This window comes from Macaca thibetana, chromosome 16 (assembly GCF_024542745.1).
Source record: "Macaca thibetana thibetana isolate TM-01 chromosome 16, ASM2454274v1, whole genome shotgun sequence".
NCBI lineage: Eukaryota > Metazoa > Chordata > Mammalia > Primates > Cercopithecidae > Macaca > Macaca thibetana.
This window is the reverse complement of record NC_065593.1, coordinates 49101285-49128309: the sequence shown is the minus strand read 5'-3', so window position 1 is coordinate 49128309 and position 27025 is coordinate 49101285. Positions and strand designations below refer to the sequence as shown.

The 27025-nt window shown below is 55.7% G+C and overlaps 3 protein-coding genes and 1 pseudogene across 5 annotated transcripts; 2 read left to right on the top strand and 2 right to left on the bottom strand.

The window, feature by feature from the left end:
- The first annotated feature begins 2163 nt into the window (after positions 1-2163).
- Positions 2164-19328, top strand: PGAP3 (post-GPI attachment to proteins phospholipase 3). 2 transcript variants are annotated; one of them, XM_050762834.1, is made up of 8 exons: positions 2164-2373; positions 4493-4590; positions 5740-5892; positions 15697-15759; positions 16373-16434; positions 16807-16943; positions 17199-17403; positions 17588-19328. In XM_050762834.1, exons 1-8 carry the CDS (start codon positions 2193-2195, stop codon positions 17649-17651), a joined length of 963 nt encoding a protein of 320 aa, XP_050618791.1. In that variant the 5' UTR covers positions 2164-2192; the 3' UTR covers positions 17652-19328. The 2 variants fall into 2 exon arrangements, with proteins under 2 accessions (XP_050618791.1, XP_050618792.1); XM_050762835.1 differs by lacking the exons at positions 15697-15759; positions 16373-16434; positions 16807-16943; positions 17199-17403; positions 17588-19328 and adding an exon at positions 13643-13753 and having other exon boundaries at positions 2193-2373.
- Positions 17738-19328, top strand: LOC126938619 (uncharacterized; annotated as a pseudogene). Its single transcript, XR_007720118.1, has one exon. The product of XR_007720118.1 is annotated as an uncharacterized LOC126938619 (transcript).
- A 660-nt stretch (positions 19329-19988) lies between these two features.
- On the bottom strand, positions 19989-22620 carry PNMT (phenylethanolamine N-methyltransferase). Its single transcript, XM_050762820.1, has 3 exons — positions 22084-22620; positions 20633-20840; positions 19989-20518 (listed from the first exon to the last, which is right to left on the bottom strand). The coding sequence occupies exons 1-3, from the start codon at positions 22430-22432 to the stop codon at positions 20080-20082; spliced, it is 996 nt and encodes a 331-aa protein (XP_050618777.1). The 5' UTR covers positions 22433-22620; the 3' UTR covers positions 19989-20079.
- Positions 22621-24182: 1562 nt separating this feature from the next.
- On the bottom strand, positions 24183-26679 carry TCAP (titin-cap). Its single transcript, XM_050762951.1, has 2 exons — positions 25261-26679; positions 24183-25014 (listed from the first exon to the last, which is right to left on the bottom strand). Exons 1-2 carry the CDS (start codon positions 25368-25370, stop codon positions 24621-24623), a joined length of 504 nt encoding a protein of 167 aa, XP_050618908.1. The 5' UTR covers positions 25371-26679; the 3' UTR covers positions 24183-24620.
- Between the last annotated feature and the right edge of the window lie 346 nt (positions 26680-27025).

Below are 27025 nucleotides of genomic sequence, written 5' to 3'. Positions count from 1 at the left end.
GGGTTTTCAAGGACCTCTGAAACACTTTAGACCTCAACAATTTCCATTGTTAGTTCTAAAATATAAGAAAGCTGCGAAAATTAATATTTTATGGCCGTGTGGCGCGGCTCATGTCTGTAATCCCAGCACTTTGGGAGGTTGAGGTGGGAAGATCACCTGAGCCCAGGAATTGGAGATCAGCCTAGGCAACATATCTAGACCCTGTCTCTACAAAAAATAAAAAAATTAGCCGGACATAGTGGTGCATGCTGCAGTCCCAGCTACTCAGGAGGCTGAGGTGGAAGGATCACTTGCATCTGGGAGGTCAAGGTAGCAGTGATGGAGTGCAATGGTGCGATCTCGGCTCACCGCAACTTCTGCCTCCCGGGTTCAAGCAATTCTCCTGCCTCAGCCTCCGGAGTAGCTGGGATTACAGGCATGTGCCACCACGCCCAGCTAATTTTGTATTTTTAGTAGGGACCAGGTTTCTCCATGTTGGTCAGGCTGGTCTCAAACTCCCAACCTCAGGTGATCCGTCCACCTCGGCCTCCCAAAGTGCTGGGATTATAGGCGTGAGCCACCGCCCCCAACCTTACGTACAAATTTTCTAAAGGGGAGAATCCCTACTTTCATCCTCTTTAATCCTGAATGTCCTCATCTTTAAATGAGGATCCTCATAAAAAGACTCATCCCAGAGTCACAGTAAGGACAAAATGAAATGAAAAAAAAAAAAAAAAAAAAAAGTATTGTGAAAGAACTAATCTGTAAGATGCAAAGTAGTATTAGCACTGGATTTCCGGTCAGCTCCTGGAGGGCTAAGGGTTGTTTTATTCATTTCAGCTTCTCAGTCAGTATCAGTTGGGTGGTCAACTCCAGGGGACACTATTCATGTTATATTTAACTGGAAGAACTGCCATTCACAGAAAATGCAATGTGAATGCTGCTCCCCAGAGCACCATTCACAGATAATGCAATGTGAATGGTGCCTCCTGGAGATTTTGCCTTGCTTAGCAAGGTGCTAGAGCTAAGGACTCAGAAATGTTTGTTAAGTGACTGAATGGAATCCCACTCTACTTCTTACTCATTCCAACCCCCAGGACAACAAAGGAAAAGTTGACAAGGGGTGAGGAGAGTGGGGGAGGAGAAAGGGTGATCCTTAGCTACAAGGCTTCTCTGAGACTGGGTGTGGGTCGCTGCTGGTGGGAATGCAGGGGAGGTGAGAGGGGAGAGGACACTAAAGCAAGTGTCCTGTTCCCAGGGTTCTCCTAATTTTCCTAGAAATATTACATCTCTCCGATCTCAGTGTAGAACCATACTGATGATTTTACAGCCCTGGATTTGTCAAGTTCTTATGTTGATGTATGCTGTTCATTCATTAAACAGACGAACAAACAAACGCACTTAGCGCCTACCATGAGCCAAATTCTGTGCTAGCACTGGAGGTAGAGTGGTGAACAGGATAGCAAAGGTTCTACCTCGCGTGGGGAAGCAATCACTCTCGGGAGGTGGTACTTTAATTGCGACTAGAAGAAAAAAGAGGAGTGAGCGATTCAGACCAGGCCAGGTAGTCAGGAAGCTTGAGGGACATAACCCTCTGAAGCGGGTCTGGAGCAAGGAAGTGAGGGAGACTAGTGGGCAGGGGCCAAATCACGCACGGCTTGTGGAGATTGTATTTTATCCAAGGTAACTGGGAGCCAGTAAATAATTTTAAGAAAAAAAAGTGATACGGGCAAATTTTAATTTTTCAAAATGGAGCTCAGGTTGGAAGGGGCAAAAGTAGAGGCAGGGAGAGCCGTTAAGAGGCTACTGCAGCTGTCTTGGCGACACATGATATCTTTAACCAGGGTGGTGCCAGAAGAGATGGAGAGAAGTGGATAGTTACAGGTACGTTTAGGAAGTAAAATCCGACAGGGCTGGTGACAGTAAACAGCCCTACCTCAAAAAAGATCCTGGAAAAGAAAACACTTTAGTTTGCTCATTAACCCATCAGGCGTCCCCCTTCCCTTAACCCTTAACCCTGTCGCCTCGATATACGGACACAGTAGGGGGACGAGGGGCGGGGCAGGCGCCCACAAAAATCCGGGAACTTTAATTTAAACTGGGTGGACGTCACCGAGAGTAAAATAAAGAACATAGGAACTTCCGGTTACTCCGGAAGTGGAAGCTTCACATACTCCTAAGCTCCTCCCCCGGCGGCGAGCCAGGGAGAAAGGATGGCCGGTCGGGCGGCGCGGTTGGTCCTGCTAGCTGGGGCCGCGGCGCTGGCGAGCGGCTCCCAGGGCGACCGTGAGCCGGTGTACCGCGATTGCGTACTGCAGTGCGAAGAGCAGAACTGCTCTGGGGGCGCTCTGAATCACTTCCGCTCCCGCCAGCCAATCTACATGAGTCTAGCAGGTAAGCCCCACCCCCACGGTAAGCCCCGCCCATTTGTCTTGCTCCCGCCCCCTGCGCCCCCAATACGCCTCTGCAATCCCTGAACCTTAGTTTCCACATGAGGTCTCTAATGAATGTGAGTGAAGCCCCTAAGGTGATGAGAGCCTTACCAGCCTCTCTTACTTTCCCAGAAGCTTTCATTTACTTATTTATTCAGTCAAAAGGGTATTTATTAAATACATTCAGGCTACAATGTCTAGGAATGGCACAGAAATCAGACCAGGGTCCCACACATTGGGACTCACAGTCCCCACGGGGACATGAGCCTTCTCAAGTGCAAGGCAGAGAATGATTTGAGCCCCTGAAAGACTCTTAGATTAAGAAGTGTTTGGGATAGGAAGGTGTGGGTTCTGGCTTTGAAGAGTTGGGGGCAGGGATCATCTTGGAACGTTTTGTGTGAGGGAGGGACTTTGGACTGGTACTTTCAATTTGGACCATAGTGGGCAAAGAACCAACGTATTGAGCACTCAGTGTGTGACAGATGTCACAGTATGTCCGGTAATTTTTATCACACCCTTTGAGATAGTTTCTCTAATCCCAGTTGTACAGATGGGGATTAGAGAGATTAAATGCCCTGCCCAAGGTCACACAGCCAGTATGTGGTAAAGTGGAGTTTCCAGTTCTGGCCTGTTTGACCACAAGCTTGTCCTCTTTACTATTATGCCACTTTGCATTCCAGACAGACGGAACAGAGAGAATGGATGCCCTGGGCAGATGTGGGCACATCCAGGAGCTTTATTTACTCAGGGAGCAGGGTACATGAACAGGAGTAGTGACCAATATGGTTGAAAAGGCAATTTGGAGCCTCAAAAGTCAGGTTGAAGAATTTGAGCTTCATTTTCATAGGAAGGGGGTAAGATAGCAAGAACTCTTTCCAGGAGAGTAAGAGCAAATCCTATATTCAGGAAGGACAAACATAAGCCCAGGTTTCCATAGATGAGTTCATCAGATGCCAGGATCTTGATGGACTTGAGCAAAAGGAGAGGAAATGTTTGCCAAGGTAGAAAGATCATTTGAGCCCTGGAGTTCAAGACTAGCCTAGGCAACATGACAAGATGCCATCTCTACAAAAGTTAAAAGAATTAGCCAGACATTGTGGTCTCAGCTACTTGGGAGGCTGAGGTGGGAGGATCATTTGAGCCCAGGGGATCAAGGCTGTGGTGAGCCATGATCTCCCCACTGTACCGCAGCCTGGATGAAAGAGTGAGACCCGGTCTCAAAAAAAAAAAAAAAAAAAAAAAAAAAAGCCAGGCACGGTGGCTTGTGCCTGTAATTCCAGCACTTTGGGAGGCAGAGGCAGGCAGAGGTTGGGAGTTCAAGACCAGCCTGACCAACATGGAGAAACCCCATCTCTACTAAAAATACAAAATTAGCCAGGTGTTGTGGTGCATGCCTGTAATCCCAGCTACTCGGGAGGCTGAGGCAGGAGAATCGCTTGAACCTAGGGGGCGGAGGTTGCAGTGAACCGAGATTGCACCATTGCACTCCAGCCTGGGCAACAAGAGCAAAACTTAGTGTCAAAAAAAAAAAAAAAAAAAAAAAAAAATGCCGGGCGCCGTGGCTCAAGCCTGTAATCCCAGCACTTTGGGAGGCCGAGGCAGGTGGATCACAAGGTCAGGAGATCAAGACCATCCTCACTAACATGGTGAAACCCCTTCTCTACTAAAAAATACAAAAAAAACTAGCCAGGCATGGTGGCGGGCGCCTGTAGTCCCAGCTACTCAGGAGGCTGAGGCAGGAGAATGGTGTAAACCCAGGAGGTGGAGCTTGCAGTGAGCTGAGATCCGGCCACTGCACTCCAGCCTGGGCAGCAGAGTGAGACTCCGTCTCAAAAAAAAAGAAAAAAAAAAGACAAATATCTCTAATTGCTCACTAAAATATGCATACATATATACACCTTCCCCTATGTGTACGTCTCCCCATCTCTCATTCATTCAAATGGGAAGCTAGAATTTTGAGATTTCTCCTGGTTCTCTCCAACCTACAGGCCCTCTTGGCCTGTATTTGAGCTTGGACCCATTCATGCTGTCTTTCCTCTCTGTGCTGGGGAGTTCACCAGGCCACATTTGTCTGTTTTCAGGCTGGACCTGTCGGGACGACTGTAAGTATGAGTGTATGTGGGTCACCGTTGGTCTCTACCTCCAGGAAGGTCACAAAGTGCCTCAGTTCCATGGCAAGGTGAGTTGGAGGGTCAGGGTAGGCATATGGTAGTAGTGTGGTAGGAGTAAGATACCCCCTGGTTGGACCACACTGTCCAAGCAGTCTGAGGCGTGGGGTGATGGGTGTGTGTTTGAGGCAGGTACCTGTTCTCCCCAAAATCTGCTGGTTTCCATAGAATTGGATAGGACCCATGTGTCCTGCCTCTGGATTTGGAGTAGCAATATCTGGAAGGCTTTGGAGTCTCCCCAGAGTGGTGCTGGGCCTCTTAGAGTGGTTGAGATGCCCACCTTACTGCAGGGACAAATTCCCTTACCTACTGTGGCATGTTTCCTGTTGCTTCTCCAGTAGGGGTCTGGATCCATAGTAATACGCTTCAGCTTCTCCAGCGAGGCACAGTTTGCTGGTACCTTTCTTTCTTTCTTTTTTTTTTTTTTTTTTTTTAGACGGAGTCTCCCTCTGTCGCCCAGGCTAGAGTGCAGTGGCACAATCTTGGCTCATTGCAACCTCTACCTCCCAGGTTCAAACAATTCTCCTGCCTCAGCCTCCCAAGTAGCTGGGACTACAGGCGCGCATGCCACCACGCCCGGCTAATTTTTTGTATTTTTTTTTTTTTTTTTAGTAGAGACAGGGTGTCACCGTGTTAGCCAGGATGGTCTCAATCTCCTGACCTTGTGATCCTCCCGCCTCGGCTTCCCAAAGTGCTGGGATTACAGGCGTGAGCCACTGTGCCCAGCCTGCTGGTATCTTTCAATCCAGTATTATCTCATTCTGGCCTGTTGAGGTTGGCAGGAAGTATTCGCCCCCGTTTTTCACAGAGTGAGCTGAGGCTCAGTGGTAGAGGAGAGGTTGGGACCTGTGTCTTCTGGATGACAACTCTGTGCTGTTTCCACCAGGCCATACTGAGTCATCTACCCTGACCCATCTGGTCTTCCCAGAGATCAGGGCTTACAGTGCTGTGCCTGCTGGCCAGGATGGGGGTGTAACCCTTAACCAGGCGCTGGAGGGGGGCTCACTGGTCTGAAGAGGTACTGAACCTGAGGCTTTGGTCAAACTCCAGAGCTGAGGACCCAGCTGAGGACCTGTTGCTGCAGCATGTCAAGAATAGGTGGACTGGGCCAGTTGAGGGTTGCCTGCCCCTCAAACCCCCTTCATCTGCTCCTTTTTCAGTGGCCCTTCTCCCGGTTCCTGTTCTTTCAAGAACCGGCATCTGCCGTGGCCTCTTTTCTCAATGGCCTAGCCAGCCTGGTGATGCTCTGCCGCTACCGCACCTTCGTGCCAGCCTCCTCCCCCATGTACCACACCTGTGTGGCCTTCGCCTGGGTAGGTAACCTAGCAGGACTCCTGCTGTCTCCCCTTATCTAGGAAGGAGGAACTCTATATCCCTATTAACACCCAACAGGGCTTCTACTTACCAGCTTCCCCTCTGTTTTCCAGGGCTAAAGTTGCAACTACAGGGTGGTAAGGCCTGGGGAGAAAACAGGGAGGGTGCTAAAACGGGCCTTACGTTTCCAGCAGAGCCCTAGGTCAGGCTGTTTGGGAAGGAGAGAGGAAAGAAGGGCATTTTTCTTGTCCCGAAGAAGGAAGCCACTGAAAGACCCAGTAGGACAGTTTACAAGCACAAAAGGTTGCTGGGACCACAGGTCTTTCCAAGGGCCCCTCTGGAGGACTTGGAGTAATCTCAATTCCAGCCCAGGCCTGGTGGGGAGTCACAGCCATAGTCTCTGTCTAGAGCTCAGCCTAGTCTTTGTTTTTTTTTTTTTGAGATGGAGTCTCGCTGTGTCACCCAGGCTGGAGTGCAAATGGCGCAGTCTTGGCTCACTGCAACCTCTACTTCCTGGGTTCAAGCGATTCTCCTGCCTCAGCCTCCCAAGTAGTTGGGATTACAGGTGCATGCCACCACGTCTGGCTAATTTTGTATTTTTAGTAGAAATGGGGTTTCTCCATGTTGGTCAGGCTGGTCTTGAACTCCTGACCTCAGGTGATCCACCCGCCTCAGCCTCCCAAAGTGCGGGGATTACAGGCATGAGTCACTGCACCCGGCGAGCTCAGCTTAGGCTTAGACTATCCCTGGAGAAGCCCAGGTATGGTTACATCTGCAGGTGCAGAAAGGGCTGTCAGCTTTACAGTATGACTGGTTTGAAGAGCTGTATTCAGGGCCTGATATAGTGTGATAATCACAGACGGGGGTGCAGATATGAACCATGAAAGCCTTGGGAAGGGCATGAGAATAAAAGGGTGCAATGGATGTCTCTAGGTCAGAGCTACCCCTGTAAGCCTTAAGGAAAAAATTTCCACTCACTCACCTTCCTGCTGTCACGGAAGCCATTCACTCAGGTGTTGAGCACCTACTATATGCCAGGCACTTCACTGGGTACTGGAGATCCAGAAGTCTGCCCTCTGGTGCTAATCATACAATTGAATGTAGGAGTACACCTATGAAAAAGTGCAGTCGGAGAGAGGTGCTTCAGGGGTGCGTGTAATGGCAGACCGAGACCAGCATGGGGCTGTCAGGGACGGCTTCCCCGGGGAAGGGGCATTAAAGGTAAGGTGGGAAGGATGCATGAATGTTAACTAGGTAAATTTGAGAAGAGTAGTGGAAGACTTCTAAAGAGAAGTCTTAGAGAGTGCCCAGGTGGGAGAGAGTGAGGGTCGTTCCAGGCAGCCTGACATGCAGGAAATCAGAGAGTAGGTGTGAGCTGGGCAGACTGATGGGTGGTGGATGGGGCCAGCCATGGAGAGCCTCACATTGGAGATCTTGACTCTCAAAGCATCAGGAAGCACAGAGGGATTTTATTTTATTTTATTTTATTTTATTTGAGACAAAGTCCTACTCTGTTGCCCCAGCTGGAGTGCAGTGGCGCTATCTTGGTTCACTGCAACCTCTGCCTCCCAGTTCAAGCAATTCTCCTGACTCAGCCTCCTGAGCAGCTGGGACTACAGGCATGTGCCACCATGCCTGGCTAATTTTTGTATTTTTGGTAGACAGGGGGTTTCACTATGTTGGTCAGGCTGGTCTTGAACTCCTGACCTCGTGATCTACCCTCCTCGCCCTCCCAAAGTGCTGGGATTACAGGCATGAGCCACCACGCTCAGCCTACGGAGGGATTTTAAATGAGGGTTGCGGAGAAAAGTGGTTTCATGAATAGATTTGTCCTTTGGAAAGCTCATTCTGGCTACTGTGTAGAGAACAGATTGGAGGGGGCGGGAGTGGATGCAATAGACCAGTTGGTAGTTTTAGCACAGGGCCCAGTAGCTAGACTAGAGAGGTGGCATGGGTCTTGAGCATTGGAGAGAAGTAAACTTGAGCTGTGTTTTAGAGATGACATTAAAACTCTTTAAAAATTTATTTTATTTCCTTAACAAATACGTACATAGCTCATACTGTTTACCAGGCATCACTCTAAGCATTTAATAAGTGTTAACCTTGTTCATCCATAATAAGTGGCAAAAGGCAAATTACAGCAAACTTACTTATAGATCCAATTGGCTTTAATTTGTGATTCATGAATTGGGGCAGCCTCCATTCTACAAAATAGAATGCAAATTTCCACTGGGCAATAGCAGAACAGTAGGTTTTGTAAGGTGGGAACCAGGAATCAGAACCATAGAAAGAAACCTGATTGGTTAACATCAGGTTTTTTTTAATAAGGGTTAAAGCAGAGGAGACTTCCTTACTTGGGTAGACTGGACGCTCCTGTTTTCAGGAAAAGTGGGCTGTTTTGGAACCTATCAGTTCCCTTAAAGTTTCAGTTTGAAGGTCAAGTGCGGTGACTCATGCCTGTAATCCCAGCACTTTGGGAGGCCGAGGAGGGCGGATCACCTGAGGTCGGGAGTTCGAGACCAGCCTGACCAACGTGGAGAAACCCCGTCTCTACTAAAATTACAAAATTAGCTGGGCGTGGTGTTGCATGCCTGTAATCCCAGATACTTGGGAGGCTGAGGAAGGAAAATCACTTGAACCTGGGAGGCAGAGGTTGCAGTGAGCCAAGATCACGCCATTGCACTCCAGCCTGTGCAACAAGAGTGAAACTCCATCTCAAAAAAAAAAAAAAAGTTTCGGTTTGATTATGTGACATTTAACATGAGTGACTTGATTTTGGTCTGCTCCCTTGGGTGTAGTGTGGGGGCTCAATCTGGAACAATGGCCTCCCGTAATTTTTATTTAACACAGCTTATAGGTATTATTATTTTCATCCCCAGTTTATGGATGAGGAAACCAAGGACTGAAAAGGTTAAGTCCAGCCACAGGTCACCAAGCCAGGGTTTGAATCCAGGCATCTGGCTCCAGAGTCCACACTTTCAACATCTTGGCTATGCTGACAAACTTCAAGAGTGGATTAGATGAGGGAAGAGGAATAAGGGATGACCCCTTGTGTTTCTGCTTATAAGACAGTGATTGGGGCCGGGCGCGGTGCTCCCACCTGCGGTTCCAGTACTTTGGGAGGCTGAGGCGGGCGGATTGCTTGAGCTCACAAGTTCCAGACCAGCCTGGGCAACATGGCGAAACCCTGTCTCTACCAAAAATACAAAAAAAATAAGCCAGGCCTGATGGCACATGCCTGTGGTCCCAGCTAGTAGGAGGCTGAGGTGGGAGGATTGCTGGAGCCCAGGAGGTCGAGGCTGCAGTGAGCTGTGATCCTGTTACTGTACTCTTGTCGCTCCAGCCTGGGTGACAAAGGGGGACCTGTCTTTAAAAAAAAAAAAAAAGACAGTGATAGAAGCTGTGGGTGTGGATGAGATCACCCCAGGAGAACTTAGTGAAAAGAGAAGGGATCTAGGGCAAAGCCCTGGGGAACCCCAAAACGTAATGGCTGGCTAGAGGAAGATGAGCCAGACACAGAGACAGAAGGAGTAGCTGGAGGGGCAGGTAGAGAACTGGGAGATAGTGTGCTTGGATTGTGCCTTCTGGGACAAGCACAGGAAGGAGAGAGGCTTCTGCTGTCCTGAATTTTGCACATGAGAACTGAAGGAGACCCCGGAATCTGGAGATACAGAGGTCTCTAGGACCTTAGGAAAGCTGATAGCTGGGGTGTGCTGCGAGTCCAGGCCGAGCCTTAGACTTGGGAGGTGGGCATGGGAAGGAGGTCAGGGAAGGAGGTTGATAAACTTCTGGGAAATATTGACCTTCCTTAATACTTCCTATTCTATTAATAATAATTGTGATAAGTTAAGGAACACGAGCCATATGACAGGCTTGTCTGAAGCACTTTACATACATTTCCTTATTTCATCCTCATGGTACCCTTATGAGCTCTGAGTTAGGCTCAGAGGGGAAAAAAACTTGCCCAAAATGAACAACAAGTTAGCAAGGAGTGAAGACAGGGTTGGCGTCCAGGGCTGTCTGGCTCCAGGGCCTGAGAACTTAGCTCTTCTTCTAGGCCACTGCATGTCCTGTGATGAGTGTTCGTGGAGCATTTGCTGGGGGTGGAGACAGGGTTTAGCACTTGTGGGGGCTGAACCTCCTGCCCCAGGGAGCTAAGCATAGTGGGAGGTGCAGGTCTGGGCAGCCTGGGCAGCGGACAGCAGGCAGAGTCAAGGGGTGCTCTGGTAGAGAGCCCTGGGAGTTGTGAGGTGGGGAGACCATGTCCTCTAACTGAGGAAGTCTGCCAGGCCAGGGAAGCCCGGGGAGGAGGAGAGGTTTAATCTGGGACTTGCAGGCCTGGCAAGGCTTAGACACATACATGTGTGGGGACAGGGGATTGAATTCCAGCATTCCAGGAAACCTTGGCCCCATTGTAGCTGTGTGAATGGGGGTAGAAGAAGACTAGATGGAGCAGAGAGGCCCCTGAGTGCCAGGCTGAGGGCTAGGGGCTCTGATATAGGCAGGGCCTGGCATCGGCACACACTGTCATAGGCTGGGTGAGATAAAGCCACCACTTCCTGTGTAGGCCTCTCGGAGCGAAGCAAATTTAGTCCTGGCTAAGAAAGCAGGAAGGGCAGGGAAACTGAGGAGGTTGCACCTGTCTCCTCTCCTTTGGGGTTCTTCCACGGACACTGCTTGTCTGGGCCCACAGCAGGTACCACCCCCTTGTCCCCACCTCAACTAGAGAGCATGGGACAGCCCTGCCTGAACTCTGAAGAAGCTTAGAGCCTCCTCAGATAGCCCACAGGCCTGAGGGGACCTCAGAGGGTCCCACCCCTTGCCTTTTAGCATGTGCCAGAGGCCAGGGGTCACTTCACAGCTCTAGTCTTGTTGTCCCTGATTCTCGGATCTTTCACCTCAATGGTATCTGCAACTCAGCTTCCTTCTTGAAGAGGGGGGTCACACTTCCCCAGGGTAGCCTGCAGTCCAATGTGACTAGGGACCCTAGAGAAAAAGCAGGAGATGGCCGGGCATGGTGGCTCATGTCTGTAATCCCAGCACTTTGGGAGGCCGAGGCAGGTGGATCATCTGAGGTCAGGAGTTAAGACCAGCCTGGCTAACATGGTGAAACCCCGCCTCTACTAAAAATACAAAAATTAGCCAGGCGTGGTGGTGGGTGCCTGTAATCCCAGCTACTCGGGAGGCTGAGACATGATAATTGCTTAAACCCAGGAGGCGGAGGTTAGAGTGAGCCAAGGTTGCGCCACTGCACTTCAGCCTGGGCAACTGGGCGAGACTCCATCTCAAAAAAAAAAAACCGAACAGAAAAAGCAGGAGATGTTGGATGTTGGGGTGGTAGAAGGCAGATAGTGGGGCCTGTGTATCCTAGGGTACACAGGGGCCTGTGTGTCTTATGGAATATGGGGTTCTGGGACATGGGATCCCGTCATGCTCTCACTAGGCCTTCGAGGGGCAAAGCCTCAGAACCCATACTCCTGTGGATAGCCTAGTTTGGTTTTCCCAGTTGCTCTTGTTTCCAGTTGCCCTGTGAGTTTCTGCAGGAGGGAGGGATCCTGAGCTATATGGAGGATGTGGCAGTGGACTTTGACCTGGGCCGTCTGGGGCACTGAGGCTCCTGATTTCTGTTGGGGTGAGGGTAGGAAGGCAAGGTCCCTCACCCACTCCGGGCTAAGTCTTGGGGAAGGGTACCTCAGCTTTGCCTCTGGGAAATGAGGAGACCCTGCCCCCCATCAGGGCTCTTGATAACGTTGGCACAAGAAAGCAGCCCTTGCCTTGCCATTTAGGCCTGGGCTTGGGCTGGGGGGCAGCCTGGCAGGGGGTGGGGGGCCCACCAAAGCTCCACATACCATGTGTCTTTGACTTTACGGAGCAGGGGCCCCTGCCATGTGCCAATGCTGGAACGCCAAACTAATTCCCCAGGCCTTCATCCAGTCAGGAAAGGTCCTCAGGTATAGAGAGAAGAGGGTGAAGTGGTGGGAAGCCCAAACCATCTCTGTAGAGTGGTTTGTGTAGGTGGGGACCGATTCTTCTCTTCCTCTGTTAAGAAGAGGTAGGTTGCGGCTGTAGTAGAATGATGATTAGACTTCAGGAAGGACTTCCCATGGTCAGACAAGAGCTAGTGGAACAGGCAATGGCGGGAAATCAAGGGATCCTTTGGGATGGTGGAAAAAGCCCTCCTTCTCCGTTTTATCCACCTCTCTCTCCCTTCTCTCAGCTTCTCCGTCTTCACCCACCTTTCTCTCCCTTCTCTCAGCTTCTCCGTCTTCATCCACCTTTCTCTTCCTTCTCTCAGCTTCTCCGTCTTCATCCACCTCTCTCTCCCTTCTCTCAGCTTCTCCGTCTTCACCCACCTCTCTCTCCCTTCTCTCAGCTTCTCCGTCTTCACCCACCTTTCTCTCCCTTCTCTCAGCTTCTCCGTCTTCGTCCACCTCTCTCTCTTCTGTCAGGAGTGAGCTGGGACTGGCCTGCCCTGCCTGAGGCAGGGGGTGAGACATTGTGGCCTCTGGAGGAGCCCAGGATGGCAGCAGGCATCATATTTAACATTCTGCCTCCCCCACTTCTGAGACACCAAGCTATTTTAAGCCCCACTTGTCCCCACCGCCATGGTGTCAATGACAGCCCCGAGCACTGGGGCTTAGCGCCGGGTCGAATTCCTGACAGATCTGGCTCACTTGGCATCCAACCAGTTTCACGGCTGTGATATTTTTGTCTCGATTTTCTTATTTCCAACAGACTGAAACAGCCTCTTGCTCTCCCTCCACCCAGCCTCCGATTCCACCCCCACTGGCACCCTGCCCCTGGCCACCCCTTCTACTCAGTGTTTACGCAAAACTCTGGGTGCCTGCCGGGCAGCCTGTCGCCCTCCTGGTCAGTTCCCCTGCCTGCCCCCCTTCACTCGAGCGTGGCGAGGAGTCCGAGAGTAGCCGTGCCTTGGCATCTTGGAGCTCTCCTTCCTTCCAAAGCCCATCTGTCCCCTCTGCTTGCTCTTGCTGACAAACTCTGAGTGAGGAGAAATGGATCTGTTTGGTTCACATTAATGGGATCACGGCTCCAGAGGAAGGAGGAGAGGCTTTTCCTATAGCTGAGGTGTCTCCGTTCCGGAATGGAGAGACCCTGGGGCCCCATAGTTTGACCTCGAACCTTGTGACCCTTGAGGAAAGGGAAGTTGAGGGGCAGGTGAAGGGGCGTGGTGAGAGTCAGTCTACTGGACCTGATGAAGGAAACTGACATTGACATTGATGGGCACCTACTACGGACCAGGCAACAAAACCAGCAGCCATTCAGAGGAGTTCCTTGGTGCCAGGCATTCTGCAGACCTCGTGCTCACGGCCTCCTGTGCGGTGGGCATCATTACGAACCTGTTTTGTAGGTGGGGCAGTGGAGGCTCACACATACTGGGTTATGTGTCCGAGATCACACAGCTGCTTAGTGGCTGAGGCAGGACTTGAATGCAGACTCTGTCTCATTGTGGAGACTGGACACTCTTCCCCCAGCCTGGAGCTGTGGGGGTGGGCCTAGGCAGCTGGGAGACCACCCCTTCTCTGCCTAAACATCTTTGGCCTGCGGGGAGAGTGGGAGGCAGACATCCTCTTGGGCCTCAGTTCTATAGGAAGCTGACGGGATTCCGTGCTGGTCAGGCAAGTGGAGAGAACACTCATGTTTCATCCTGTTCTGGGCTCTGTGCTGTACGCTGTGTTTGTATTGCTCATTAAAGCCTTATCAACTATGATTATTCCCATTTTGCAGATGAGAAAACTGAGGCACAGCAAGGTTAAATAACTTGCCCAAGGACACACAGGAAATGCAGAGCCAGGAACTGAACCCTGGCAGTCTGGCTCTAGGGCTTGCATTCTTAATGACACTACCTCCCAAATCTGAGGAAAGGGTGAGAAGAGGAGCACCCCCAGAGTGGGATGCTCCCCAGGGGGGAGGGGCTTTTCAGGGGTGCAGAGGCCAGGCTTCAGGTGGGTCTCTGAGTAGAAGGCACCCAGGGAGGCGGTTGGAGAGGGGACCCAGCAGCCCCACCCATCCTGTGGCCCTACGCACATGTTTGCCCGCACACACACCCCCTGCTTTCGGTGTTCTGAGCCACTTAGCTCAGTCCTGCAGTCCTCTTGTCACCTCCCCCTTCCTGCTGTGGGTGACAAGGAGGCCTGGCTGGCTGCCAGTCCCTGCCGCCCACCCCTTCTCCCTCCCACACTGGCTCCAGGGCCACTCTCCTCCCTAAGGATGTCCCTGTTCCTGGCCTGCCAGGGAGACCTGGTCCATGTGATTGCCTGGCCCCGTCTCCAGCCCAAGCCTGCTCCTCTCCCCATGCTGACCCTAAGCTTTTCAGACTGTGGGAGCAGTGTCCGAGAAGCCACCAGGTTCAGTCCCGTTTTGCAGCCTCCACGCCTGTCTCTGGGGAGCGGGCTGCAGCAGGGCAGAGCCTCAAGTCTGGTGGAAGGGACAGAGTGGCCATCCTCAAAGGAGGAAGCAGCCTGCCCGAGACCACACTGCCTAACGCTAGGCTGGGAAGGAACTAAGTTTCACTTGAGCCATGATTTGTCCCAGGGGAAGCTTGGGCTGAGAAGAGCAGGGCCCTTTGCCCAGGTCAAGAGGAGCAGAAGCAGCAAGGCTCAGCCCAGAGCCCGGGCCAGACAGGTGTGCCAGGTGGCCCTGTGTCCTCCAGAGCTCGGCACCCCGAGAACCTCATTGGTTGTGCAGTAGTTCTGCCCCACCTGCACCCCTTCTCCTTCCATTCTCTCCTAAGCTCCCCAGACCTGCATTTGGAATGCATCTTACTGTCTGACCCGCCTGCTGCCGTGCCCGAGAGCGTGGCTTCTTGTCCTCTCCCTCTGTCCCCCGCCTGGCCAGTTTTCCTGGTACATTGGAGCCAACTGAGCAGTTCCTGGCCTTTCCTCATCTCCGCCAGGCCTGTCCCACCCCAGCGCATCCCTCCCCACCTCCAGGCCATTCCCGGCCTGGCCCGCTGTTCCTTTGGTTGTCACGGTTTCCCAGCCCTTCCCCTCAGCCCACCCTGCTTTCAGCAGTTTGGGCCTTTGCTGTGGACAGTGCCAGCACCAACGCCCACAAGCTCTCAGGCTCATTCGCTAAATAACCTGTGTGCTTTTTCCACGCAGCGAATTTCCAGGAAGAAGGCCTCAAACATTCCCCTGGGCCCTGGCCCACCGCGGCCCCTCCAGTCCTGCCCTCTGCTCCTCCCAGGCTCGGGAGCAGCCACTGGTCTGGCGGGTTGGGCAGGCCCAGCCAGGAGGAAGCTGGGCTTGGTTCACCCTCCTCCTGGGAGCCTGGGCCCCAGTGGGATCTGCTTGATCTCCCTCCCCTGCTGCTCAGAACACACCCCAAGCTGGCTCGAGCCCCTTCACCCCACCCACCTCACCCACCTCGTTCCCGCCCCCAGAGGCTGAGGTCACTGGCTCCCCGGGCGCCCGGGTGGGGCTGTCAACACCTGCTGGTTGGAGGAGGAGGCAAGGCCCCTGGGGGCTGTTGTCTTAGCAATTGAGTAACTAGGGAGCTTGGCTCTGCCGGAACTGGTTCCCAGGCCAGGCCGGAACCTGTGGAGGCTGCAGCCCCCTGTGGCCTTGGGGGTTTGGGGTGGCAGGAAGTCCACCCCAGGGACCCTGGCTGGGTGGGGGTAGAGGGACATAGGTTTGTTCAGAGGGCTCCAGGGGCAGGAAAAGCACATTTCTTGTCCCGCAGAGCTCCTTCCCAAAGGTGAAATGGATGTGAGCCTATGGGGGTCCCTGCCTTGGGGTCAGGGTGTGGGGCCGCATGCTCACCAGCCCCTCCCTCCTCAGGTGTCTCTCAACGCATGGTTCTGGTCCACGGTCTTCCACACCAGGGACACTGACCTCACAGAGGTGAGCACTCCTCCAGCTCCCCCTCCTGCACAGGGTGGTTCCAGAGGAGCCCAGAAGCGGGCAGAGGGGCTCTAGAGGGTCATGCCAACTCCCTCTGAGGAGCACTGGGAGGAGTACAGGGTGGGCATCCTAAACCTGTTGGTGCCCTTGATCCTCATTGAGCCTCGTCAGGTGGGGATGAGTATTCACTCTTCTTGCCTGATGAGGCAGCTGAGCCTTTGAGAGGTGGACCGCATGCTTAGGGGCACCCAGCTAGTGAAGGGTTGCCACAGGACTTGACCCCATGGCTGTCAGACTCCACACTGTGCTCTGAATTCTATGCAGGGTTGTCATGTCCTGGAGCCTCAGCATGAACCCTCCACCAGCATCCCTAAAGCTTTGTTCCTGAGCACATTTTTCAAAAATTGTACAGTGATGTGAACACAAGGCTCAGTTGGAGTGAAACAGTGATAGGCAGGCCCAGGACCCCGCCCTCCATGCCCCATCCCTGAGGGTCCTCTTGGAGCGAAACAGTGATAGGCAGGCCCAGGACCCCTGGCCTCCCTGCCCCATCCCCATGGGTCCTCTTTGTGAAGCCTCATGCTGGTCTCTCACCACCTTTCCCTGTCCTCAGAAAATGGACTACTTCTGTGCCTCCACCGTCATCCTACACTCAATCTATCTGTGCTGTGTCAGGTAAGCCTGCTGGGGTGGCTGCAGGGGCAAAATCGAGCCCTGGGGGCAGAAAGGGGTCACCCAGCCCTCCCCTGGGGATGCTGCCCCAAGGGCCTTCTTCACTAGTCTCCCAGCACCTTCCCACCCCCCACTTCTGCTGTCCTGGGTGAGGACTCGGGTAGGACTGGGGGCCCTGGCTCCTGACAAGGAGCTGTAGCACTTGGCCCCAGGCCTCTGGGAGGGTTGGAGGCCTGCCCAGCTGGCCTTTTTGGTGGGGAAAGGGGTAGTGGCTTCAGGGACCATGTACCGATGTTGAGGGGAGGAGATGCTTCAGGGAATGCTGCTCTGGGGATGGGCCACCCGCCCTCTGAGCAACCCTGGACGGTGGGGCAGGACTGTGGGGCTGCAGCACCCAGCTGTGGTCAGTGCCTTCCGAGCTCTCCTGCTGCTAATGCTGACCGTGCACGTCTCCTACCTGAGCCTCATCCGCTTCGACTATGGCTACAACCTGGTGGCCAACGTGGCTATTGGTGAGGCTCTGGGGGGCTTGGGCCATCTGCAGAAGTGCTAGCTTGGGGTGCGAGTGGGAGGTTGGTGCCATTCCTGGAGAAGGAGGTTCTAGAGAAACCCTTGGGGTAGAGGAATGGAGAAGAATTTGAGGTGGGAGAGAGAGGAGGCTGGGAGGAGAGTCCGAGGATGATCCGGGGGTCAGAGAGCATGTTGGGTGCGGCCTTGGGGAGAAGGAGCCGAAGGAATGAGTCTCTCCTGCCCCCACTGGCACCCAGGCCTGGTCAACGTGGTGTGGTGGCTGGCCTGGTGCCTGTGGAACCAGCAGCGGCTGCCTCACGTGCGCAAGTGCATGGTGGTGGTCTTGCTGCTGCAGGGGCTGTCCCTGCTCGAGCTGCTTGACTTCCCGCCGCTCTTCTGGGTCCTGGACGCCCACGCCATCTGGCACATCAGCACCATCCCTGTCCACGTCCTCTTTTTCAGGTGAGTGCTGCCCCCTGCCTGGTGCTCACCTTCTTTAGACCCTTCCTTGCCCATTCCGCAGGGGAGACTGGGGGCTCTGTGTGCCCATCCTCCCCTTCCCACCTTGACTGCACGCACCCCACCCTTGTCCCCACGCGAGCTCTCAGAGCCGTGTGCCTCAATGGGCTGCTCCTTCGGCCCACAGCTTTCTGGAAGATGACAGCCTGTACCTGCTGAAGGAATCAGAGGCCAAGTTCAAGCTGGACTGAAGACCTTGGGAGCGAGTCTGCCCCAGTGGGGATCCTGCCCCCGCCCTGCTGGCCTCCCTTCTCCCCTCAACCCTTGAGATGATTCATTTTCTCCTTTCAACTTCTTGAAATTGGACGTGAAGGATGTGGGCCCAGAATCATGTGGCCAGCCCACCCCCTGCTGGCCCTCACCAGCCTTGGAGCCTGTTCTAGGAAAGGCCTCCCAGCATCTGGGACTAGAGAATGGGCAGCCCCTCTGCCTCCTGGAGCTGAACTGGGGTGGAACTGAGTGTGTTCTTAGCTCTACCAGGAGGACAGCTGCCTGTTTCCTCCCCACCAGCTTCCTCCCCACGTCCCCCACTGCTTGGCTGGGTCCCAAAGCTGTCTGTCTACCTGGGAGACCGGGGACCACAGGCCTTAGGGGGATACAGGGAGTCGCCTTCTGTTACCAACCCCCACCCTCCTCCAGGACACCACTAGGTGGTGCTGGATGCTTGTTCTTTGGCCAGCCAAGGTTCAAGGCGATTCTCCCCACGGGATCTTGAGGAACCAAGCTACTGGGATTGGGTTTGGGAAGGGGTTTCACCCTGATCATTGCCCTAGCCAGGTTCCCAGGAGGCCTCACCACACTCCCTTTCCGGGCCAGGGCAAGGATCTCATGCTGCTGTCTGGTTGAGAGCCTGCCACCGTGTGTCGGCAGTGTGGGCCAGGCTGAGTGCATAGGTGGCGGGGCGGTGAGCATGGGCCTGGGTGTGTGTGAGCTCAGGCCTAGGTGCGCAGTGTGGAGAGGGGTGTTGTGGGGGAAGAGGTGTGGTTTCAAAGTGTGTGTGTGCAGGGGGTGGGTGGGTTGGCGTGGGTTAGGGGAACATGCGTGTGAGCGTGCTGGTGGGCGTGTGAGATGCGTGGCTGCCAGTAAATGTGTCCACAGTTGAGAGGTTGGAGCAGGATGAGGGAATCCTGTCACCATCAATAATCACTTGTGGAGCGCCAGTTCTGCCCAAGGCCCCACCCGGGCGGACAGCCAGGACCTCTCCATGGCCAGGCTGCCTGTGTGCGTGTTCCCTGTCTGGTGCCCCTTTGCCAGCCCCCTGCAAACCTCACAGGGCCCCCACACAACAGTGCCCTCCAGAAGCAGCCCTTCAGGAACAGAGGAAGGAAAATGGGGATGTCCGGGGCTCTTTCCAGCCTCCTTTTCTCCTTGCCTTGGCATGGCTGGCCTTCCCCTCCAAAACACCCATTTCCCTGCTGCCAGCCCCTTTGCCATAGCCTGACTTTGGGGAGGGGGAAGGGGCGATTTGAGGGAGACGGGGAGAAAGCTTATGGCTGGGTCTGGTTTCTTTCCTCCCCAAAGGGTCTTACTGTTCCAGGGTGGCCTCAGGGCGGGCAGGGGCCACACTGTGCCTGCACTCTGGTAAAGGTGACCCCTGCCATTTACCAGCAGCCTTGGCATGTTCCTGCCCCACAGGGATAGAATGGAGGGAGCTCCAGAAGTTTTCCGTCCCAAAGGCAGTCTCCGTGGTTGAAGCAGACTGGATTTTTGCTCTGCCCCTGACCCCTTGTCCCTCTTTGAGGGAGGGGAGCTATGCTAGGACTCCAACCTCAGGGACTCGGGTGGCCTGTGCTAGCTTCTTTTGATACTGAGAACTGTTTTAAGGTGGGAGGGTGGCAAGGGACGTGCTTAATAAATCAATTCTCAGCTCACCTGCCCTTGTTCAGCTCATTTGCGTGAATAGGGTGGGCTGGAGGGCAGGAGAAGACAGTTGTGGCGGCAGGGGCAGGTCCCAGAGCTGGCTGGAGGCAGTAAACAGAGGTGGGGTCTCTGTCTGGGAACATGGGCGTGGGCGTGGGGAATAGCAGGGCCCAGAGGCAGAGCTGGGCAGAGCTCAAGTCCAGTTGTGAGAGGGAGCCAGAGCCAGTTCTTTCCCTTTCTCTTCCCTGGGCCATTGTGCTTCAATCATAACACCCCCACTTCCCCACCACCTTGCAGATTCTACTTCCATCTCCTCATGATCCCCACTCTTCCCCATTCTGGTCTGAACCAGGCTGCACTGTTTGTGACTTCACCTCTCTGAGCTTCACCTGGAAACAGACTAGCAGAACCTGCTGCTGAATGCAGGAATGAATGATGCGATGGACAGAAGGGCATATCACAAGTGCCTGGTGCACTGCAGGTGCCCAGTGAGCTTCCCCTGACCTTGGCCTTTCTTAGTTTGGGAAGAATGAGTGGTACAGAATGCTAGCCTCAAGGAAACTTCTGGAAAAAAAGAAAGCCTAGGGTGAATGTCTCCCCTACCCTGACACTCAAATCTCTGGGCCCTTGCTGCTGCCCAAGAGAGCCACAGACAGCACTGACCGCAGTGGCAGGGTATTCTTTCTTTATTAGGTGCCACTTCAAAGAACAGGGAATCCAGGTGGGTAGGGGCCACAGGGCACCAGGTACGCTGGCCCCTCACAGTCCAACCTTCTGAGCCCAGGCGAAGAAGATGCCCTTGACGTCATCTACACCTGTCTGAAGGTGGGCAGGCATGATGTAGGTGCGGAGGTCCCGGACCTCGTAGCCACTACGCACCAGGGCCTCCCTCACCTCCTCCTCAGACACTGGCACCACCGTCAGCCTGGCCTCCCCAGCCAGGTACCACGACTCCTCCAGGGCCCCGATGAGGAGGAGGTGCCCCCCAGGCCTCAGCAGCGTGGTGATGTGGTCCAGGGCCCGCTGGAAGCTGGCAAGATCTGGGCTCACAGCCTCCAAGCAGAAGGCAGAGACCAGGGTGTCGGCAGGCAGCGGCGCTGGGCTCCCAGTACCCAGGGGCTGGGGCTGGTGCACGTCGATGGGCAGGACCCGCTTCACCCTGGCTCGCAGCTGGCGCTCCTTCTCCTGCCAGGATTCCCTGTGCAGGGGGCACAAGGCAGGGTTCAAGGCTGTTCTACACTCAGACCTCTGTTGCCCCCACCAGCCACTCTATGGGAAGCCCCCTCCCCAGCCCTCACTCCCCAGTCCTTACCCCTTGCCCTCGATGAGGCAGGCATACTGGCTGTACATGCTCCAGTTGAAGGCTCCTGGCTCCTCCCGCAGCCAGCGCCCCAGCTCCTGGCGGTTGACCTCCAGGAAATCTGTCATGGTAATGTCTTCAAAGTGGCTGCAGGCGCTGAGCAGCTGGTACACGGTGGGGCCTGAACCAATGTCGATGAGGGTGCGTCCGGACACTTCACCTGGGCAGGGCAGAGGAAAATGGTCCTGGTGCCAGGCCGGCCCAGGCAGCCCCTGCCTCCTCACCCCTCCCTCCCCTGCATTTCCCTGCTTCTCTCTAGTTCTTCCTTCTCCTCTGCAAGTGTGTCTCCATCTGGAAAAAGCATTGGCCCCAGAGTTAGACTGAACCCAGCTCCAACGTGGACTGACTTCCCTTGGGAAGGGAACTTCACAGCTCTGAGACTCAGGTTTCACATCTAGAAAACTATACCTACTGGCCAGGCACAGTGGCTCACACCTGTAATCCCAGCACATTCGGAGGCCGAGGCAGGTGGATCACGAGGTCAGGAGTTCGAGACCAGCCTGACCAACATGGTGAATCCCTGTCTACTAAAAAAATACAAAATTATCTGGCTGTGGTGGTGCATGCCTGTAATTCTAGCTACTTGGGAGGCTGAGGCAGGAGAATTGCTTGAACCCGGTAGGTAGAAGTTGCAGGGAGCTGAGATCCGGCCACTGCACTCCAGCCTGGGGGACAAGAGCAAAACTCCGTCTCAAAAATAAAAATAAAGATAGGCTGGGCACAGTGGCTCACGCCTGTAATCCCAGCACTTTTGGAGGCCGAGGCGGGTGGATCACCTGAGATTGGGGGTTCGAGATCGGCCTGACCAACATGGAGAAACCCCGTCTCTACTAAAAGTACAAATAAATTAGCCAGGCATAGGGGTGCATGCCTGTAATCCCAGCTACCCCGGAGGCTGAGGCAAGAGAATCGCTTGAACCCGCGAGGTGGAGGTTGCAGTGAGCCGAGATGGCGCCATTGCCCTCCAGCCTGGGCAATAAGAGCGAAACTCCGTCTCGAAATAAATAAATAAATAAATAAATAAATAAATAAATAAATAAAAATAAAGAAAACTATACTTACCAGCCAGGCTCAGGGAGGAAATTCTGGCGGTTTCTCGCCCCGTCCCACATCTGCCTCTTATTTCCTCCTCTGCATCTCCACCTCAGTCTGTCCTGCATCCCCTACCTTAGCTCTCAATTCTGAGCACTCTCCGCTCCCTCTCTCCACCTCTCTCACCTCTGCCCCTCTCCTAAGGGATGCTGCTCCTTTTTCTCTTCTGTTTGCACCTCTCAGCTATCTCTTTCTTGGTCCCCATCTGTCAGGCGCCTGGTCTGTCTCCTATTCCTTCTTTCTATCTCCCCGCGCCTGCTTTCACTCCCCGACGACCTCTTGTCCCTCGTGTCTCCGTTTCCCCCGCTCACCGGTGGCGAAGGTCTGTGCCAAGCAGCGCAGCTTCCACGGCCCGACGCCGTTCGGGTTGCACAGGTCCCCGCGAGGGGGCGCGTAGTTGTTGCGGAGGTAGGCGCGCGGCTCGAAGCGCTGGTAGGCCGAGGCCACCGCCGCCCGACCCGAGGCCGAGTCAGGGGCTGCGCCCTCAGCGGGGATCCGGTCTGCGCCGCTCATGCTGCTGCCGCTGTCCGCCCGGTGCCCCGCTCGCCTCGCGGCCCCTTTTTCTACCGCCCGACCCCCTCCCCGACCAGTCTGCTGTGGGGGCGGCAGCTGAGCGCAGAGCCGCCCGGGGCCACGTGCGCCGCATCCTCCCCACCCCATCCATCCATCTCCCTTAGTGTCCGGGCTGCAGACGCACCGGAGGTGAGGGGGGCGGCGGCGGCTGCAGCGGCAATCGGCCCCCGCACACCCCTCTCCGCACTTGCTCCCGCAGCCCTCACCCTCCGCCTCGCCTGCCCCCCTCCGAGTACCGCCTCTGCGCCCCCCTCCACCCTCAGTTCCTCACCCCCACAAGCTTTAGACCCCCTCACCCCAGCCGGCCCACCCCTCCCGTCCCTATTCTCCAGCCCCCCCGCAGTCATTCACCTCTTTTGACCCGCAGCCCGCCCCTTCTCTTTCCTGATTCGAGGGGGAGACTGGGAATTAGGCCCTTTCCCCCAGTTTCCCCCTCGCAGCGCCCTCCTCGACGAGGCCCCAGACCCCACCAGGCTTCCCTCCCTCCCGGACACCCGTCCCAGCACCCACCCTTCCCTTAGAACTGCCACCCAACTCCCCTTCCCCGCCCCTCCTCCAGGCCTCTCTTGTCCTTTCCTATGCCACCGGGCCCTCCAGCTCTCCCCCGCGCCACCCCGCCCCAGAAAGGACAGTCCGTTCCGGGGGCCCCAGAGCAGGGCGCGGCACCGCCCGTCCGATGGCAGGCGCGATAAGGGAGGTGAGCTGTGCTAATGCACTTAGCGGGCGGAACAGCCGGGCCTCCCCTGCGGGCCCCGCGGGTTCCCAGCCGCTTATCTGGGGGGCTGCCGAGGACGGAAAGTTCGAGTTCGGGTTGTTCCCACCACGTCGGGAGCACCGGACCCAGGTGAGGGCAGAGGGCTTGGGCGGAGGAGAGGCAGGACGCATTCGTCGAGGACCGCTAGGGCCACCAGGGGGCGCAGTCCGGGCCTTGGGGCCCAGCCGATTTGGGGTCCTGCGGATGCAGGGGCTCTGACCCCTCTCCTCTCGCAGCCCACACTCCAGCTTTGCTCCAAAGAAGCGGCCAGGTCAGGCCTGCAGGTTCTGCTCAGCGCCCCAGGTCCTGGCTGTCAAAATGCCAGGGAGTCCCCACCTATCTCCCGGATGGGAAGCCAATTCTGCCTGTGGCATCTCCGTGGTCTCCCTGAAGACCCCTTCCTTCCCCTATGGATGAGTCCGGGACCCTTCTGCCCTGGGTAGGCCACCAGCCCAGCTCCTGCCACCGTGGGTTCCTGGACCCGCTTGATGCGGGCCTCGTCCATGTCCTCCCCTCCCGCTTGTCCCCAGGGGAAAGTCTCCTTGGGAGAGGCAGCCAGGTTGGGACATGAGTCACCACAACAGCTGCAGGGGTCACAGAGAGGAACCTGACCCCTAGCACCTCCAACCTTCCCTGGCTTCCAGGGCAGGGAGGGTGGGTCGAGACACAGCCGAGGATTGATTCTCCTTGGATTCAGAACTGAGGCAGGTTAGCTTTGAGGTCACTGACCCTCTTCACACCCTGAGGCAAAGCCAAGGACAGTCCTGGCACCAGCCCCTCTATATTCTCCACGAGACATCGTTGAAACAAACTCTGGATGCCAGCTGGCTTGCTGGGTACCACCCAGTGCCAGGGGGCTGAACACAGAAGCCAGGACTGGGCATGGGTCAGGGTACGGGAAGGAGACTGGAGACAGCACTCTGTTTATAGTTCTGTCCTGGCCTCCCCACCCCAAGTATGGGGCGTACTCATTAGCTCTGCCATATTTAGCTCAGATGCAGAGCCTGGTCCCAGAAGTGGGCACTGGGGGGACACCCATGGGCCAGCCCCGACAACCACAAGGAAAAAGAGGCAACTCTGGCACATGATTGAGCATTTATTGCGGCACTAACAGAAGGTGCTGGGGGCCCCACCATCCTTGCCTCTGCCCTCTTCACCTCCCCCTCTCTCCCAGCTGCTTCTGCCTAGAGCATTCCAGATTCCCCTCACATTTTCCTGGATCAGGGCCACTCCTCCCAGGCACCTCTTGCCCTCACCAGTATCTTTTGTCCCTTCTCCTGGGGCTGAGGGTCCTCAGCTGTGCTGGCCCCCAACTCTCCACCCTTAGTGCCCACCGTCTCTGCCACCCTCCCTTTGGGAACTCAGGGGGCTCAGGCATCCTGGCCTCTGGCTCCCTCCTCCCCTAACCCCCAACTCTGGGCAAACTACAAAGCAGCCATGGCCAGCAGCTCCCCTCCACAGTCCTAGCCAGGAAGGGCCCAGCCCAGGGCGGGCACAGCGGAGCCCAAGTCACAGTCCCTCTCAGCCTCTCTGTGCTTCCTGGGACATGGAGCGGGACAGGGAGCGACGAAGGGCACCGGGCTTGCTGACAGGCACCACAGGGGGCAGCTGCTTGGTGATCTCAGCCACCTCCTGGCGGTCCACACACTGGCCACCCAGGGCTGTCTCCAGCGCCAGCAGCTCCTGCAGCTGGATGGGGGTGTCCTCGCGCTCCTCCTTGGTGGCGCCCATCTTGGCAGGGGTGAAGATGGGCAGTGGCAGTACCCGCTGGTAGGGCAGCTGGTACTCCTGCAGCCCACGGCCGAGGATGCCCATCCGCATCACCAGCCAGGGCGAGTGCTGCACCAGCGCCTGGCACTGCCCCTGCTGGTGGTAGGTCTCATGTCTCTGGGTGTCCTCCTCATGCAGGGAGCAGCTAGGGAGAGGGGAGGGGCAGTGAGTTCTTGGGAGCTGTTGCTCTCCGGGAACAGGCTGGGTGGGGGGCTCCCCAGGGCTGCTGGGACCTGGGAGCGGGAGGGGTGGTTCCCCTTTGCTCTTCCCATGGGGCATTCTTCCTTCTCCCACCCCCAGAAATTTCTCCAGGGCTTCATGCTCTGGCCTCAGGGCTCAGTGAGGGTGCTTTGGAGGAGCAGAGGCAGGACTCTGGCAGACCCACACTCACCCCTCCTCAGGCCGTGTGGACAGTGTCAGATCCTTCCATTCTGCCCAGAAGGCCTCCCGGCGCTCACAGTTCTCCTCGGACACCTCGCAGCTCAGCTCTGAGGTAGCCATGATCACTCCTCACTCCCTCTCCCCTCCCAGGCCCTTTAAATAGCCCCCTCCTCCCCCTTCTCCAGGGGCTATTTTCGGCCCCTCTGGTGTCAGATGCTATAAGCAGAGCCAAGACTCACTAATGGGGGGACGCCGGACCCAGGGCAGGGGTTAGGGTACCTGGACGCTGGCTGCTCCCTGGTCAGAGGTCTGGGGTTCAGGGCCCTATGCCTCCAGGTGCCTGACATTACTCAGACACGTCTCAGGCCAGCCACATGCCCAGCCTCGTGCCCCCCTGGCACTTGCCCTCTGCCCCACCCACTCCCCTTTGCAGGGAGGACAGCAGCTTGTCTGTAAACAGAACAGGACCAGCAGGAACTGATGCCCCCTCTGGGCTCTGTACCAGGGCTGCCAGGTCCTGCCCTGGCTGTGCTCTCCTCTGCCTGGGCTCAAGGGCACATCCCCAGAAGGGACAGTGCAACCACGTCCTCAGGCGCCTGCACCGAAGGCCTAGTGCCTCGTCCCCAGTCACCCTCACCACACCAGCAGGGGCAGAGGAAGTCAATTCCATACCTGGGAACCTGGGGCATAAGCTTTGGTCAAGTGTTTTCCTTCCCCACAGCTGGTGGTCAGATAAGTGGTCTTAGGAGACAGGACAGTAGGGGTGGAGGGGGCCTCCAGTTCTACCCCAACACCCTGTGTTGGGTGAAATGGAAATCCAGGGGCTCTGATGGATGACAGAAGGCCTGGCTCCAGCTCCAGATCAGCCATAAATAGCCTGTGTGACCATGTGTCAGTTCCTGCCCCTCTCTGGGCCCCTTTCCCCACTTTCTGGCCACTACAAGAGGACCAGAAGACCTCTGGAGCCTGCCAGCTCTGATGTGCTACCTGGGAGGGGACTGGCTCTCCTTCATGGGGAGCAGGGGAGACAGATGGCTGTGGGGACAGTCCAGCACCCCAGGAGTGGCAACTCATGGTCCAAGAAGCTGGCACACAGGTGGTAGGCGTGGGGGGATGAGTGAGAACATTGCCGAGTGGACAAAGCAAAGGGCAGCAGGAGAGGCAGTGACAGGGGCTGAGCTCAGGACCCTGTGGGGACAGCAGAGTACCCAGGAGCAGGTAAGGCCCATGGGCACCCACCTGGGTGCAGAATTGCAGACTACTGATTACTGAGCACTGTGCCCGGTTCTTCGTATCTTTTAATCTCGTAACAACCCTGTGACATCAGTCACATTTTCATAAAGTAGGAAGCAGAAGCTGAGAGAGGTAGATTCGCCCAGGGTCACACACCTAGGCAGGACCAAGACAGGATCCACCTGGCTCTGAAGAAGCTGGCTCTGCTGGAAGCCTGCGTGCAGGCAGGCAAGGGGGCAAGCCTGCGTGCAGGCAGGCAAGGGGGCAAGCCAGCCAGGAGGGAGGAGGAGGGCAGTGGCCTGGCCCCGCCCTGCGATCCTGGCTCCAGGCTGCCCCTGGTGTGAGTGCGGTGGGGGGAGAGGCAATGGGTAAGTGGAGTCTGGGAGGTCCGGGGCTCCAGGTGGCTGGGATCCCAGAGATGCCTCAGTGACCCTCAAGCTCAGGCCCCACCTTCAGGCCACACAGTCAAGGCTTGCTGTGAGCACTGCCAGGTGCCCATACCCCCACCTCCATTCCTGGACTAGAGACTTTAACTTGCCCAG

Coding starts and splice junctions, on each gene's coding strand:
- PGAP3 (XM_050762834.1), top strand. CDS start 2,193: ATGGCCGGTCGGGCGGCGCGGTTGGTCCTGCTAGCTGGGGCCGCGGCG. Junction 4,591..5,739: donor TGCCTCAGTTCCATGGCAAG/GTGAGTTGGAGG, acceptor CTCCTTTTTCAG/TGGCCCTTCTCCCGGTTCCT. Junction 5,893..15,696: donor CCTGTGTGGCCTTCGCCTGG/GTAGGTAACCTA, acceptor CTCCCTCCTCAG/GTGTCTCTCAACGCATGGTT.
- PNMT (XM_050762820.1), bottom strand. CDS start 22,432: ATGGGGTGGGGAGGATGCGGCGCACGTGGCCCCGGGCGGCTCTGCGCT. Junction 20,841..22,083: donor GGCACAGACCTTCGCCACCG/GTGAGCGGGGGA, acceptor TGCCCTGCCCAG/GTGAAGTGTCCGGACGCACC. Junction 20,519..20,632: donor TGCCTCATCGAGGGCAAGGG/GTAAGGACTGGG, acceptor CCCCCTGCACAG/GGAATCCTGGCAGGAGAAGG.
- TCAP (XM_050762951.1), bottom strand. CDS start 25,370: ATGGCTACCTCAGAGCTGAGCTGCGAGGTGTCCGAGGAGAACTGTGAG. Junction 25,015..25,260: donor TCCACACGGCCTGAGGAGGG/GTGAGTGTGGGT, acceptor CCCTCTCCCTAG/CTGCTCCCTGCATGAGGAGG.